The sequence below is a fragment of the Vulpes vulpes genome, chromosome 15 (assembly GCF_048418805.1).
Source record: "Vulpes vulpes isolate BD-2025 chromosome 15, VulVul3, whole genome shotgun sequence".
Taxonomy (NCBI): Eukaryota; Metazoa; Chordata; class Mammalia; order Carnivora; family Canidae; genus Vulpes; species Vulpes vulpes.
Genome location: NC_132794.1, coordinates 104,824,170 through 104,841,206, shown reverse-complemented (window position 1 = coordinate 104,841,206; position 17,037 = coordinate 104,824,170). Strand labels below are relative to the sequence as shown.

Below are 17,037 nucleotides of genomic sequence, written 5' to 3'. Positions count from 1 at the left end.
ACCCTCCTCCATTCTTTCCCTGCTAGAATGTAAGCTCCACCAGGAGGAGTAGGAGTTTTGTTTTTGTTTTTGTTTTTGTTTTTGTCTGCCCGCTGGTGTATTTCAAACATCTAGGAAAATCCTGGAAATTTTGTAAATACTTGAATAAATGAACGATGAGTACATTTTTAGTAGCACTTAAGCAGCAGAATGTCAACTAGAATACTCAGCCAGCATTTCCCCTGTTATTCAAAAGTCTCACACGTTCGCAAGTAAAATATTGGAGGTTTTTGTGTGTCCTGTGGTTGGCTTCTTTGTTTTAATATCTTTTTTTTTTTTTTTAAATGCTTAGGGGTCATTTCCAGTCAGTTCAGTTTTATGTAACTTCTGCATCTTTGTACCTACACAAGATAAAAGTATCAGAGACAATAGTATACCCAATTTTAAAGGAAAGATTCAGCTATGCTCACTTGTATGGCCTCAGGTGGACAAGAAAGATTGGAAACCTACTAAGAAAGGTTTCAAAAGAGTAGAAACAAAGGTGTTTTATGTGTAAGATCTTCACTTAGTTAGAAAATTATTAACACCAACCTATTCCTGGAAAGTTTTTTCCTTTTAATAAATTCCTAAAATCAGCATATGTATATATTCTAAGTAATTGAGTAACTCCAGTCTGGTAAATTATAGAGCCAGAGATATATGGATTTATTTCCTAGGGACTCAGGAGATAGCAAGGAATCTCTTTAATACTTAATTGTAAGGATTAATTAAAATTAACATTCTTGTCATCAGCCTAAGTAAACCAAGCGTTTTATTTTTTAAGGAAAAAGGAGAAAAAGAAAGGAAAAGATAATCAAGACTTTGGGAAGCCTAATTATTTCTATTTTAATAATAGCCTTAGAAATATTTGTGTCCTGTTAATTATTTCTAATAAGTATATATTATCTAGTAATAATATCTTAAATCTGATGGTGAATTTGAATTTCATTAATTCTGATCAGTTATAATTCCAACAGGAATGATAATAGTAGTCTTCCTTTATGCTATGAGGGGTGAAGTGTTGGCCAAGATAGATAAGGAAATAAATAAATAAAGCAAACATACATACATAACATGATATAACCAACCACTCAACAAACCTGATTTTGCTTTCATGCTCTTTCCTATTGATTGAGAGTAAAAATCTGACCATGTTAAAATATAGTAAGACTCATTGATCCAAGCTAATCCATGGGTGGGATGGTCAATGTCAAATAGAGAAACTTCCAAATAACAGATTTTTTTTTTTTAAAGATAGCTATTTTATGACTTTCAGAAAGCTATAATACCTGGAAACAGGCTGAGTGTTGCTTGCATGGGGTCAGAAAGACAAGGATGATTCGTGTTTTCATCTGTAAAAGCCTGTAGACTGGGGAGCAGTGTAGCAGGGAAACAGTATAATCAGCTTTCAAAGCCTGTGCCTTTCCGTGTGTGCATGAGGCGGCAGCAAGCAGCATGAGGTTGTGGCTGGAACTGGACCTTTCTCTACACCAGATGAACTAGAGTCCTGATCTTGGATTTGCCATTTGTACATTATGACGTTAGGCAAGTGATTGAGCCCAGGATTCTGTTTCCTTATGTGTAAAATGAGGGTGATAACACCTATCTCGTAGAGTTCTCATGTGAGTTATATAATATATAAAAAGTACTTCAGTAAATTCCTTTGCCATCTTACATTAAAATGGAATGCAAGGCCATTGCTGCATCATCCAGGACCAGAGCTAAGTTCAAAGCTTAGACACCAGACACCTGTGTTACTGGTGGGGCCAGGTTTCCTTGGGAAGGTCATGCAACCTCTCTGTTATGTTTTCTTTTTGTTGTGATTTTTCTTACCTGAAATTGAGGCAAGTAGGTTAAGTACTCTCCAAAGCGCCCCCCCCCCCCAGCTCTGGAATTGCCTCAGTAATTCCTCATAAATGTGGTTGCTTAGTAAAGATGTTCACAGTTAAGATAAGCAACAACAGGCAAGCACATATTTTCTGCTTGCGACATGTCTCTCAATGCAGATTGACCAACACACACTAACCCAAGAATGTAAAATAATTTTAAAACTACATTACCTGAATTTATAAATCAAAATGATTGTTATCCTTCAGAAAAGTACTCCTGGGGGTCAGGATACTCACTCTAGCCCTGTCCCTGTTGTTCCAAATGCTTTCAGGCCTGCCTAGATTAGAGATATGTGATCATACTGGAGACAAATTGGACAGCTGGCCCTAGAGGGGAGTTAGTACTAGTGTTTGTTTGTTTCTAAGGAATTTATTTACGTTAGAGAGAGTGCGCGTGAACCCATGCATGCGCTTGCGCACACACAAGCAGGGAGAGGGGCAGAACAGGAGGGAGAGGGAGAAGCAGATTCCCTGCTGAGTAGTGAGCCCCATGCAGAGCTCCATCCCAGGACCCTGAGATCATGACCTGAGCTGAAGTCAGACGCTTAACCTACTGAGCTACCCAGGAGCACCCCGTGTCCCACTATTTATTTTGGTGAAGAATGATATGGCCCATTTTAATCTCCACTGTACATTCAATATATATTTCCAAATGACTTTGGCTTTTAAAAGGGAATTCAGTTTTTAGAAATAACCATCAGTTTGTCACAATTGCAGATACATATTTTTTTTTAATGTGACACAATATGCCTAGACATGGGTGAAGTTGTCTTCTGTCCTAAACCTGTGTGAAGTCCCTGAAACATGTTAGCTCTGTTATTAATAGAATGTAGGAGTCTGGTGTTCTTGATTGATAAAGGTTGAAGGAAACCGGGAAAACATTTTGTGGGGGAAAAGCCTACAACATTCCATTGTATGTGCTTTTTCTCTTTTTTTTAAGTTAATATTCTTTGTTATTCTTCATAACATAGGTGTTAGTATGTATTCATATTATAATAATCTGTCCAAGAGAAGTACTTTAATTTCTCCAGGCAGGATATATATGGTTTTTTTTTTTTCAGGATATATATGTTGATTATAGATGAGGTGATAGGTAATGGCACCAGTTTCCACTTTGGAGGTTCTGGACTTTGGAATTCACTTCCATGATGTTTTGCTGTTGTTACTGTATTTTGCTAACATTTATTAAGGCCTGTATGTTCATGTGTAATTTTAATTCTTCTAAGTGTACAGATTGGGCACATCTCCATTTTACAGATGTGAAAACTGAGGCTCGGTGAGGCAAACTCTTGGCCCCAAATTCTGTTCCTCATTGAGAATTGGGTCAGATTTCATTTGCGCCTGTTTCATTCTACCTCCAGAGCCCATGCTTCTGAACTGTAGCATACTGAATTGAGCGTATGAAGAGCTTGAGGAATGGAGGGAAGAAAGCGATCAAGAGATTGTCTTCTATTTGAAGCAGTGATGCTGCAGTTAAATCCCTCCATTCCGCCCCCCCCCCCCAACACACACATCCTGCTCCTCTGCCCCTGCGCACTTACCAGTAGTTCATCTATTTGCCTGAGGCAGTATCTCTTGCCAAGGGAAGAAAGTGTTAGCCAGTAAAACAGTTCTGAAAAGAGGAGCCAATCTGAATTAGCACAAAGACTTAAAGAGTAGTCAAAAAAGAAATCATTTTAATGTTTTTTATGTCAAATGTCCAGTAAAAGGCCGGTTTCATAAATTTTGCAAATTTATCCAAAACCAGCCTAAGTGACTTTAGAGTCTGTGGCATAAATTTCATTTACTCATTTTTTATTTTTTGACATTTTCAAACATTTTGAAGAATAATTTATTTCAGGGCACCTGGGTGGCTCAGTCAGTTAAGTGTCTGCCTTCAGCTCAGGCCATGATCCCAGGGTTTTGGGATGGAGCCCGGCATGGAGCTCCCTGCTCGGCAGGGAGTCTGCTTTTCTCTCTAACTCTCCCCCTGCTCATGCTCTCTCACTCTCCTTCTCAAATAAACAAAATCTTTCTTTAAAAAAAGAATAATTAATTCCCCAGAAGTCAAAAATCTTGAAAATATCTGACTAATCATTGAGTAAAAGGTGCTTTACTAAATAGTAACATAATGTGGTAACACAAAGGTGAATCACTGTGAATCCAGTGAATCCAGAACATACATTCTATAGCCTTTTTGAGAATTCTCCGTCTTTGGTCAGTTTCCTCTTAGCTCCTTTGAGTTTGTGCTTATGTGTCCATCGGTCTTCATATTTTTAGGACCTCTCTGTTGTAAAGACAGGCAGGACAAGTGGGGCTTCAGTATGGAGAAAGAGGTGAGCAGATTTTAGAAGAGTCCGGCATCACAGTCAGGCAGAGGCCCAAGGTGAGATCTTGTGCTCATGCTGTCTCGCTTCTCTTTCTCTGAAGAGTATCATGTACAGGTGGCCCTATTCATCCGTATTGAGCTTTTATTCATCCATGTGTACTTTTCCTATTAATCACTTTCAGGAGGTTGACTCTCCTAAGTCAATCAGACAATGCTGTCAGGCTCAAAGATGATTGTTCGTTTCATCTAGTTACTTCTACAACACCTTGCTTCAAGGTGGGGCACCCGTGTGAAAGTAGACTCCAGTTCCATTGCCATTGGTGTACTTCGCAGTGATTTCATAGCTGGGTCTTCATCCCTTGGCCCTCATTCTCAGAGGTACTGTTAAAGCCACAGTTACCAGAGACTCTTCCAGTTAATGCTCTTCTCACTCATGCTTTTTTTCAACCTCAGATCTCCCCACAACTCTAAGCTTTATCAGACTCTTCTACTTTTTAGCCATGAGACAGACAGCTAGCTTGCCTTTGTTTGTTTGTTTGTTTGGGAGGTCAAAACAGGCCACACTGTGCCCTATAAGAATTAAAAAAAAAAAAAAAGCCTATGTAGCAATAACCAGAATTCAATTTCAATAGAAAAAATGTCCATTTCCAATGAAACCATTTTGATTATAATTTGCATTTAATTTCTAGATCTGTGGTGTCTCTAAATACACATGTCTTTTGTCCCCACATAGATTTATTTTTATAAAAGTTCATCTTGTTTGAGCCATTAACTGAATAGCAGAGGGTAGTTGATAAAAGATAAATTTTAGATGTCTCTTGGTTAGTGTGATCAGTCAACCATTTCTATGAAAGAAAAAACCTAATTGCCTTTCAGGTTCTGAATTAAAAGTAAGATTGATTTTTATCATCATTTGACCTCTAACTGGTCTCTCAGTTTTATGTCATTATTTCCAGTACAAAATTCATGTAGAAAAATGAAATTGAAAAGTACTGCCCTTTTTTTGGATTGGAGCCGGAGAATTGGAGCTTTTGAAATACATTACCAAATAGAAATTGAAATTCTTAACTTACTTTTAGAGAAACTTGGCATAAAATTCTTCTCTCAAACGTTGATCTCAGCTGGACATCAATTTGGTTGGTCACATACTTACTCCTTGAGAGAGGTTTGGGTCAACATTTTGTTCAAATGGAAAATAGAGTTCTTTCAGTCCCTGTGGTGGAAAGGGTAGATTTTCTTCCCGTTCTTTCGTCCCACACCATTGCCTCCTCCCCTCCTCTCCTCTCCTCTTCTCTTCTCTCTCCCTGTGTGTGTACGTGTGTGTGTATGTGCGTACGTGTGTGCATGCATGGCGTGGAGGGGAGCGTGGAGGGCCCCTTCCCTGTACTTAGTCAACATTTGCTTCTGAGAAGAGACTACTAGCCAGCAGAATGAACCACATGGAAGTTACTGCTTAATCTGATGCTCTTACACAATTAAAGGATTTGCTGTGCCCTCAACTGTAATCTTAGTTCTGTCGGATTGTGTAGTGACACTGCAGGAAGCGGCTCTGCTCGGCAAAGCACCGCGACAAAGGACCTCCTTGTGTGCCTGTACATGGATAATTAAGTCTTAACAACAAAATTAGCAGAACAACTGGATGTTCTGGAAGTTGAGATCCCCTCACTTCTTCTTTTCTTCCTCCCCCCACCCCGCCCCAGGAGTCCTCCGTGGACCAGCGAGAGGTCCCCCATCAGTATTGTCTTACAAGTGTTCTGAGTCACCAGGACAGTCAACAACTTCTCCCAGGTTAATTGTTGAGGCTGTATGACATCTAGTGTTAAAATTCTGTTGAGTAGACCTCAGAAAGACTGTTAAAATGCTACTGAGTCACTCTCAGTTCTCTCAAAGATTTAATTGCCTCCTAACATTTGCCTCCAGTTGCGAACACCTATGATTTTAAGAGACTTAGCATAAAATGCATCATTTCTGCAGGGAGAACCAAATTGCCTTCGGTACTTCACAATTTTTTTTTTTTTTAAAGCATCTTTCAATAGTTTCTACAGTGTTGGTGTTGCTTTTTATTTGTGGTTGGTGGTGCCAAGGGGCTGTTTTTAATTTATTCAAACAGAAGTAGCCGGCGAAAACTTAAATGCAATTTCAGATCTAAGAATAAATTGACTTAACTTCTGGAACCCAATGAACACATTTCATTTGAAATATACTTTGTCCTATAACCGTATGAAAAGTGACAACACGGAATTCTTCGTGACTTCCCATCTGAAAAGAGAGTTTAAAATACATAATGAAATAAATTTAAGGAAAAGTATCTTAAAAAATATAAATATTGTTCTCAAAACCTAAAATTGCATACATTTTATGCCTGGCGGCTTTTTTGAGGAGCCAGTGGTACAGACGTAGTAAATATTGTAGAAGACTATGTCTCTTAAAATACTTCTTTTAAATAACATTCACTTTAATAGCTGGGATCTGAAGTGGATTTCTCATGGTGACTTAAAGTTGTGGAAAATTACAAAAAGCTTAAAAAGTAGCCCCAGAAAAGTATCACACACATTTCAGAATCTTTGCCTGAGCTGAAATCAGTCTTTCAAGGGTGTTGATTTTGCTGGTGAGCACAGCCCCGGGTTCCTGAGCCTCCCTGGGCCCCAGGGTATTTCGGGACCCATGAATGTCCATGGTCCAGTCCAACGCACATTAGGATCCAAGGAAGTGGGATGAGTTTTGGGGGGCACACCCACAGTCTGGGATGGAACCAGTGCCCCGACATCCCCGTGCTCCCCTTATTCCACTAAAGAAAGTACAGCTCCGTGTGGACACAGACGTCTGTGCCCAGCCATTGTTACTTCTGTTAAGAAGGAATTCTTGTTAATCTTCAGGGCAGATCAGCATCTGATAGCTGATGTCAGATTTTCAAACCACAGTGCAATCCTGTTGTTGAATGATTTTTTTTTTTTTTTTTGCCCCATACTTTAAAATTGTATCTGTTTTTTTTTTTTTTTTCCATCAGATAGAAGCTGACCCAAATTGAGAAACTGTTCTTTGAGCTAACACGGAGTTTTGAAAAGTGCACAAGGCCCAGAGAATTGAGCCTTGCCCTACTTTCATTATATTTGAAAGTATTAAAATTGGTGATCACACAGACAGCTTCACCTTATATCTGAAACTATTCCGGGCGGTTGGGGACAAGTGTATTCAAATCTCCTGAAAAAGAGGGTGTCTGAGAAAAACAATAAACACTACCTCTGCTGTAAAGCCGCTCCTGTTCACTGCCCGAGCAACTGTATAAAGGGCTTCGAAAACAAAGTAAGACTTCTTATTTTTACACAAGGGGAAAATATAAAACTGACTTCCTCTTTGGAGTTTTCCCAGGAAACTACTTTATAAAGACAAATTTAAATCTTTCCGTTTTCTGTCCTTGGAGGGTGGTAAATATGATTGCAGCTTTATTCATTTTTATTGTAAATGAAACAGAGTTCAGACCGTCCGGCTGTGCGTCATTTGTTGGATGGCTGCCACCGACTAATGCAGACGTCCCACTGGGAGACCAGAGAAGAACTATACTTTGATTCACCAGATTGTGTTAAATAGTCCAGCTGTTGCGATTTGAAAGATAGTTACCTCAGAAGTGAAGTAGAAATGAACTTGGCATTTATGCCTCAAACCATTTTTATACTGTTTGGCAATCAGCTTTTCAGAGGTAGCATTTTATAAAATAACTCTCACCGCTTAAAAGTTTCATTCACTGTAATGTTCAAAATGTCCCACCTTTATATTATCAGTAAAATTAAGCTTGAGTGATATGCAGAATTTGCATGAAATAAGCATTTCCCCCTTCATTTCATGAGCTTTGATTGTATTCAATTGAGCTCAGAACCACGTCTATTAGGGCTCTTTTGGGCATTAGTTAATTTGAATTGCAGCCGAAATGTTAGCTAGAATGTTGTTGAATATAATTGGAATGTGGAAAGTTGATTTTGAAAGGAGTTTCATTGAATGCAAACAATGATGTGCTTTTTAAAAATTAGAATGCTGCTCTTTCGTCTCTTGTAACACAGTCTGAGAAATCACGGAGTCCCTTTATGAAAGTTCAGCTTTGGCAGTGCTGTTTACAGTTGTTCGGGTTCCTCCGGTACCACTGTGCTTTGGAGTCAGGTCCTTCCTCCGACCAGCAAGTGGCCCCCCATGCCCAAGCCCCGCACTCTGGCTCTCTGGCAGTTGGGGAAGCTGCTTTCTAAAAGGGCGCCCGAGTTGCACTTGGACATCTGGCTTCGTAAAGTGGCACAGATTGCTACATTGTCTCTTAGCTTTTATTTTGCTTTTCGGTTTTTTTGTCTTGAAAAAGCTCTTGAGCAAACCGTCTAAAGTGATCCATGAAAATATTTGGAATGGATCATAAATGACTACCAGTATGTTGTGATAGGGAAAATATATATATATATATACCAGACAGGAAATCCAGATTCTAAGATTTTTAGTCCTGTGTCTGGTACTCACAAGTTGTGTGCCCTTGGGCAGATCATTTGACTCCCTGTTCTTCAGTGTCTTCATCTGACAAATGGAAAGGTTGGGCTAGTTCAAGTCGGTAGTGCCTTTCAACCTGAATGCCACGTGATCTTAGCCTTTATAGCGCCTATAAAATTGAAGTTTTACTTGGAGATTTTGTAGCATACAGGAGAGGAACTGCCATGTTTTTCTTGAGTACTAAATATTAATTCCTTATTTGTGGTCACTGCTCTTAGATGAAGAATTAAAGCAGAAAAATTGAACAAAATGGTAGTATACTGCAATTCCTACTGGACTGTTAACATTTCAGCACCCGCGACTTTACCTTGGGCGGGGGGAAGCTCTAACCTGGAACCTGCCACTGTGGCTGCCTGGAGCAAGAGCCTGGGTTCTTGGCACCATCACTGATGGCACTCTCTGGCTCTTCCCATGAGATGGGGATGGCGTGAGAATGAGCAGAGGAAGGGCCCTCGTTCCAGAAGGAGTTCTAGGTAGCTCCCCATGGGAACCAGGAATAGGTCTAATGTGTCAAATCCAGAGGAGCTACCAGTCACAAAGGGAAGAACAGCAAGCGATAGCTTGAAGGGACAGACTCTAAAAGATGCACCTGAAAACGGAGTTAGAAAGAAAGAAACAAGTAAACATGCCAAAAATAACCTGTGGCATCATTATCCTATTTCTAGAAGACCCCTTGAATAAGCAGCATGGCACCATGAAAGAAGGCAGAAAAAGGGAGTTGGCTCCTAATTCTCCTAGCTCTGCCGCTGACGGGCTACATATGATTTAGGCCAGATTCTTCCCTCCAAAGGGACCAGTTGGACTCGATGATTGCCATAACCCCTTTTAGCTTTAACCCATCGGGATTCCAAGTCAGTGGTCATTATCCTGGAGAAATCAGTTACTCTGACTCTCAACACAGAGATTCAGAGAAACTGCCCACTGTGCCAAGTTCAGCAATAATCAATAAAGGAATTCTCAAACTGTAGCCTACAGGTGACTTAATGATAGATTAAGCTGCAGTTGAGAAACTTACTTCAGGCGAGAAGAGCAATTCTTTGGACTGAGATAATTCCAGGCCAGTTTCATCCTGACCAGACAAGACTTCTGAGTTTTCAGTTCAGTCGGCATCCAGTTGTTTTTTTTTGTTTGTTTGTTTTGTTTTGTTTTTGTACCTGTGCCCTGAGAGCACTTCCTGGAAGTTTTCACCTCCAGTTGATGCAGAAAGCTTTTTAAGGATGTGTTCATCACTCCTTGACTTGCAGACATACCACCGGGGTAGTTCTGCAGAAGTGATGAAGGTCAGTGTGAGCTGATGGAAGTTGCTCCCCTAGAATGAGGTGAGGCTTCCTTTGCATGCTTAGAGCAGAGGTGGGCTCTGAACCAAGACGGCAGAGCCAGACGGGTGACCGGCCTGCAGACTACTGTGGCTTTGACTGGAACGGCCTAGCTAGGCAGGCTCTTCATTTCCTGGAATTCCCTTGCCCCTTTGTTTCCAGGTTAGGTTTGACCACAAGAAAACTTTGCATGAGATTTTGGATGAAGAGGTGACAGTAGTTATTTCTCTTTTGTTTTGTCTCGAAGGCTCCAAAGGTCCATCTAGGGCAGGTGCTCCTACAGTTCATATGAGGTGTCACCTAGCTGGCATGTGATAGCAGCTGGCCCACAGTTTTTCCAGCTCCACACCTCGCCTCCCCAGCTCCTCCTTCAGCTTTTCCAAATTTTAGACCAAGTATGTGTGTAGTTGCCTGTAGAAGGCTCTGGTGTATCCTGCAGGTTGTCTGCATCGTGTCGATTGGAAACTGTAAAGGACAGATGCACCTCTGGTTTGTCTTCAGTCTCTGGTCACTCTTCGCCCATCGTCCAGTTCCTTGCCAGAACTGCAGGCTTCGGGCCCAGCATCAGACACGGAGGCGACAGGCTTTTCTAGACTTCCTGCCTAGTTCTCTCCCTGGCCTGACATCTAATTTGGATCATTGAGCCCAAGGATATCTCACAGGGTTCCGCTCCTCTACCTGTGCCCCAGTGGACACAGTCTTCCAGGTATTGCCTGGGTCAGAGAATGTCAAACCAGGTACTGCTGGGGAAAGCACATCCCCTGTTGATTCCCAGAGCATAGCCACAGCCAGCTTGAGAAGTGGATCTTTGGCCAAGGTTGACAGGAAAGTGTCATGGTGTTTTCTAATGACAGGGGCATTGGTGAGTCAAGGCAAAAACAAAAGAATCTGTCTTCCCTGCAGCATGGCCTCCTTCTCAGGTTCCTGGTCATCCCAGTGGTTTCACCACTGCCACAGAAGACAGCTGTGTGTGTGTGACCTGGTCATCATCGACAAGTGACCGTATAACCGGATAGCCAGAGGGAGTAAGGTTTCCATGCATTTGACAGATTTCATAGTGCTGGTCAGAAAGTGGTAAGACCCTGGTTGTGGGGTTTGAGCTCTTTGTACCTGTCGCTGGATCGTGCAGGCTGCTTTTTCTCAGTAGTTGAGCATTTGTTCTGCTGTTTTTTTGTTGTATAAGAGAGATCTCCAGACCTATTCACACCAAAGCCTGGGTTTCTGAGCCTTTCTCACTTTATTAGTATTCACTCATTTACGCCACAAGTGGATCCGTGCTAGGTACGGGGTAGAAGTGTGAACAAAGCTAAACAGTCCCTGTTTCGTGGATGCTTACGTTCTATTTGAAGAGACAGGCGTTAAACAGCTAATTACACGGTATTTCATTATGACTGTGGGGAGTCCAACCAGGGAGAAGTAGCAGGTGGTAAGGGAGTGTCTAGCTGGCGGTTCCGGCCTGCTCCAGGGGTCAGGGAACAGTAGCATCAAGTCCTACAAAGGGCGGGTCGAGCAGTGGGCTCGCCAGTGTATGTCCTGATGTCCAGAGGTGGAATGAGGGGGGGCTGGTTCATGCTTTACATCTTAGCATTTGCCAGGAAGACCAAATACGTCTGAAGAGCCCCTGTCCTGCCTATCACACACCCTTCAGCCTTCAGGCCCCAGGTCAGCAGCCCCGAACCTTCAGATGGTGGCCTCTGACCGTGACTTCTGTGAGGAGTAGGTGCCTGAACAGCCTAACTTCCTGACACATGACAAGGGAAGACGTGGACATCTCTGTTTTTACAAGGAAACTGTCACGTAGCTTGAGAAGCAGTAGCCTCTTGCATCAGAGTAGAAGGGAAGAGAGGAAGTGGCTGTGGAAAAAAGAAACTTGCTCTCTGAAATTCCTTAGGAACTTTCTCAAGAGACGTGATTCTCCTTTTTAGAAAAAGTTTATGGTCACTTAGCATGTTAGCTTACTCTCTGGATTCTTCCATCTGCTGTTGTTCCTCGCTCACCCCTCCCCGGGCCTGACCAGATTTCTTCCTGTCACTAATGGCAGAGGCGGGCGCGGCTCCCAGCTGTCCCTGGTGACGGGGTGGCTTCCTTCCCTCAGCACCAGCCTCCTCAGAGCTAGTCTGCAGCCAGATGTCCCCAGGGACACGAGGGGCTTGGGGTGGGGGTGGTGGTGGTGGTAATGGTTCCTTCCGGCTAAGTGAAGGTGGGTCAGGAGTCTGGGCGGCAGGCAGTGGGGAGGCCCGCACACGGCACCCAGGAGCTTTGCACTTCTTGAGAAGAGTGTGTAATTAAGCAGGTAGGTGCATTTGGCTTTTTAACACTTCCCTAGTTAATTGCTCTGACTTTTTCCGCCTTCTTTCTTCTGGCCTCATGCTCCTAATGTCATCTAATAGCTCCTTTTTCTTTTAATGGCTGGCACCTCAAAGACCACTTTGTGCATGTTAATTAGACTTAGAGCATTTGGGTTTTTTTTTTTTTTTTTTTTTTTGTTGGTCTGAATCCAGGAATATGAAAGCCAAATATTTTTTCTCTCTCTGCTTTTTATTGTTTTGTGTAACTGTCCTTCCTCCAGGCCTCTCAGTAACGCTGGATGCGAGAGCCAGTACTGTGGCAGTGAGCAGCAAGCTGGACCCGTTATAGTGTTAGATCCTGTTTCCACACACGAACCCCAAACCAAAGACCAGGTCACTGAGAAAGATTCAACTCAACGCAAGGATGACGGAGGCGAAACTAAACCAGGAGACAAAGAAGACAGCACTGACAAAATGAAAGACACAGACAGCTCCCACTGCTGATCCGTAACCCGGAAGGCTGACGTGTGTACAAGTTCTCTCCCACGCGTACACGATCAATTCTGGTGCATTGGCAAGGGCCGTAAGACATTCTGTTCTTGTCACCGTGGGCCGGATACAGGTTCCTTTTCTGGTGTCACTTTTGTAAGTAATTTACCTATAAACATAAGTAAGTTGTTCAGCAAAATACACATCCCATGTAGGGTTTTTTTTTTCTTTCTTTCTAGGGATAAGATGTTTTCTCGAATTACTGTACTAAGTGCAGCTTCTTTTAGAAGGTTACAAAAAATTCAGGTGTCTATCTTTTTAGGTAACGTGCATACCACTAATCAAATGTAACGCTGGAAGGCTGCAGCGCGGTGGATGAATGGATAGACAAAACTGACCGATGTAAGGCGATTTAAAAAGCCCCCAGAGAAGCTTCCGTTTTAGGTCTGATCTTCTTTTGAGAGAGAAACTGCGGTAGCATAGAAACTGTTAGGCACTGTGGTGTGCAGATTACTTTCTAGGATGTACTGAGCTAAGCTTCAAATTCGGGAGCTGCAGGCATCAGACCAGTACTCCCATAGTCCCTGCTAATTGCACACATTGTCAGCTACGGGATGGGAAATATGCACTATTGACTACGTCCAAAGCCTCCCAAGGACTCCAGTGGGAATGCTCCAGTGGCCTGAATGCAGAGGAGCATCCCAACTTTGGAATTCATAGAGTATTATCTTAGTAAACCATGTGCTCTGTGCTAGGAGTTAATTGTGTTTCCTCATGTACTAAGTGGCACCAGTACCATGGTTTATCACAATTCTTCTGTACAGTGAAGAGAAGTGACAAGCACACAATTTTCTTGCTTCACTGCTGTTCTACATTACACAGGTTTGTTGTGTTTGTTTTGTTTTGTTTTTTTAAAGAAATTAAGTGGTAGCTAGTCTCTAAAAATACAATGTTTCAGCCTACCACAGTGAACAAATAGAAATGTAATCAGGGATTTTTAAAAAAGGAAAAAAAAAAACTTATACAGCTTTTCCAAGTTGATTGTTTCAAAATTGGTGTTTATTTAAAATAAGTGGTAATGTACTTGAATGCATTTTTTATGACAATGATTCAGTAATGGTAATTTTACTATTAAAGAAAGTGAAAGGTTTAGTTTTGTTAGCGTGGCTCAGCATGTAGCTGTCCGGTGTTTCTCACCTAAGGGCAAAAGAAAATGATAGTAATAATGGCGGTAGTTGTGTTTTATTTTTGCACGTGTGCTAAGCATAGGCTTGAAGAGGCGGGTAGGCAGGTAAATCAATGTACTTCCTAAATCTGGAGATGATTCTCCTTCTGTAGGTTTGTTATGCTTGACTGTGTCCATGTTCTTCCGGTGATGATTTTACAGTTCCTGATCAGTTTACTCACGGGGAATTAAAATGTCATGTTTTCCAACTGTAACTTCCCTCATTGAATAATACTGCTAGATGATATACTAACTGCAAACTGCATTAACCCTTAAGCCAGTTCTGTTATGCTGTGATTTGAACTCTCCTCACCACACTTATTAAAAAGCACTGACAGTTTCCCACTAAAGGTCAACTGTGGTTATTGACATTTTTGGTTTAGTTCTCTCAACTTGTCATTCTTTTTTTTTTTTTTTTTTGTCACTCTTTAATAAGAAAATCCCATCGGCATTGATCACTTTCATATTTTTTAGTAATCCGCACGGTGGTTTCTCTTGAACTTGATCCCGTGTTTCTTTGTGCCCTCCTTCCTTCCTCTGTCTGAGCCTGCTGGCGCGGGTTTCACGTACACGCAGAGATATAAAGACACACAGACGCGTCACTCCGTATTTCTCCACACATGTCAACAGGATGATGCACCCACAAAAACACTGTCATTGCCAGGGTAAGAAGGTAACCACTGGGGGAGATGTGTTCGCTGGGCCAGGCAACTTTGAAAGTGTTCTTGTCTTCTCCAGGTGGCTTCCTTACCTCGAGGTGATCACAGAGCATTTGACAGTTAGTTTGATAGGAAGGTATTTGATCTAGGCTTTTCCTCCTCTTGTTCTGCCTTCAGTATTCACATCAGTCTGGAGGAGGTTTTGTCCCTGCTGGGGTGCAGTTGTCAACACACAGTCCAGGAAGGAAAGACACAGGAAGACTAGTGCTCTTAGCTTCCGGGTATGTTCTTAGCTATTTGCCCCCCAAAACTGTAAATGACCTACATATATACTATTTTTAAGTCAAAAGGGACTGCCATCTTTATGTTTTTGTTTTCTCTAAAAACTGTATTTAGGGGATCCCTGGGTGGCTCAGCGGTTTAGAGCCCGCCTTCGGCCCAGGGCATGATCCTGGAATCCTGGGATCAAGTCCCACATCAGGCTCCCTGCATGGAGCCTGCTTCTCCCTCTGCCTGTGTCTCTGCCCACCCTCTTCTCTCTCTGTGTCTATCATGAATAAATAAATAAAATCTTAAAAAAAAACCTTATTCTTCTGTTTTGGAGAAAGAATTATGTCTCATCTGCTACAGAGTTGGAACTAATACTGATGCATTTTTTAAAGATTTTATTATTTTTATTAATTTATTCATGAGAGACTGCATTAACACAGAGAGAGAGAGATGCAGAGACACAGGCAGAGGGAGAAGCAGGCTCCATGCAGGGAGCCCAACGTGGGACTCGATCCCAGGACCCCCAGATCATGTCGTGAGCCAGAGGCAGATGCCCAACCACTGAGTCACCCAGGTGTCCCTATACTGATGCATTTTTATTGCCAGAGTGGGGCAAAAAGGGCTCTTGCTGTGAAAGATGTCTCCCTTCTTTTCCGAAAGAATAAGAACTGAATGCAAACTCCCACACCCTTTTGTACCTGGGCTGGTCTCACACTCCTCAGCCCCCAGCACTCCAGCAGCTGGTCCGCCCTGTGGAAACGCTGGGTGGCAAGCATCAGCCTGGCTGTCCCCATCCAGCCTTGTTGCCTGAGTTGAAAGGACAGGTGTTGTGGCTCTGGCCACTCACCAGTAATTCCTCTTTCCTTACCTTCTTTGTTAACAAACAGTGTTTGCTTGGAAATGGAATGGTACAGATAGAAATGATTGTTCATTATCTTTCCAGACCATCTTTAGGTTGTCCATGAGGTCAGTGGTAGTCCACATTATAGACTCCTGGATGATTTTTCTGTGTGTTTAATTACTTTCATCACAGAACAACACCAGCTTCTTTGGCATTAAGTTGGGGGGCGGGCAACCATGCGTCATCATCACTGACCTTAGAAGGATCATCAAGCTGCCTTTATATTTAACAGATTGGATTGGTTTGGATTTTCTTCCTGGCACTGACGTTCCCTACTTCCGCTGGCATTGATTCCCATGGGATATGACTAGTCTCTCTTACCTCTTTTATAGATAGTAAGTTCTATGTAGTGTATATGACAGGTTTTTTATCTCTGATATATTAATATACACGTATGGAGAGAGAGAAAAAATATAAGTAGAAGCAGTATTCATCACTTTATTAGAAATTCGATGCCTCTCCATGGGTGACCCCAGTCCTTGAGGGGAGAAATGGTGGTTGGGGCGTGTGCCCCGTGCTGAAATGAGAGCTCTATCTTGGTGGAGGTAATAAATTACCTCTTTGGTTAACTTAGTTATTGACTTAGTTTGTATATTTTTGCTCTGGTTCCATTTGCTTAATTATCATTTGTGTTCTAGTTCCAGAGCAGACGCTCAGATGATCTCCCGTATTTCATCTGTATGTGGACATACATGTTCAAAGGCTACGTGAACAACCAGTCATGTTCTGCCTGCCTTTTTTTTTTAATATTTTATTTATTTATTCATGAGAATACGCAGAGAGGAGAGAGAGGCAGAGACACAGGCACAGGGAGAAGCAGGCTCCATGCAGGGAGCCTGACGTGGGACTCGATCCTGGGACTCCAGAATCATGCCCTGGGCTGAAGGCAGCGCTAAACCCCTGAGCCACCCGGGCTGCCCTCTGCCTGCCTTTAAAGTGAATTTCCCAGAGGCTCCTGGGTGGTTGGTTTAGTCGGTTAGGCATCCAACTCTTGATTTTGGCTCAGGTCATGATCTCAAGGTCATGAGATCGAGCCCCACGTTCAGCTCCATGCTGTGTGTGGAGCCTGCTTGACATTCTGTCTGTCTGCCCTCTGCTCCTCCCCCACCCCCCTTAAAAAAAAAAAAAAAAGAATTTTCCTTCCACTTTCTCA

At 42.3% G+C, this 17,037-nt stretch overlaps 1 protein-coding gene across 5 annotated transcripts in view; it reads left to right on the top strand.

Annotated features, from left to right (window-relative positions):
• SHTN1 (shootin 1) overlaps positions 1 to 14,404 on the top strand; it is a 96,940-nt gene extending 82,536 nt beyond the window's left edge. For all 5 annotated transcript variants that reach the window (XR_011997591.1, XM_072740196.1, XM_072740199.1 and 2 more), the window contains one exon: positions 12,622 to 14,404. Coding sequence is in view for 4 of the 5 variants with exons in the window: in XM_072740196.1 (XP_072596297.1) it covers positions 12,622 to 12,844 (223 nt within the window). In the remaining variant the exon portion in view is untranslated. The remainder of the gene's footprint in view (positions 1 to 12,621) is intronic.
• The last annotated feature ends 2,633 nt before the right edge of the window (positions 14,405 to 17,037 follow it).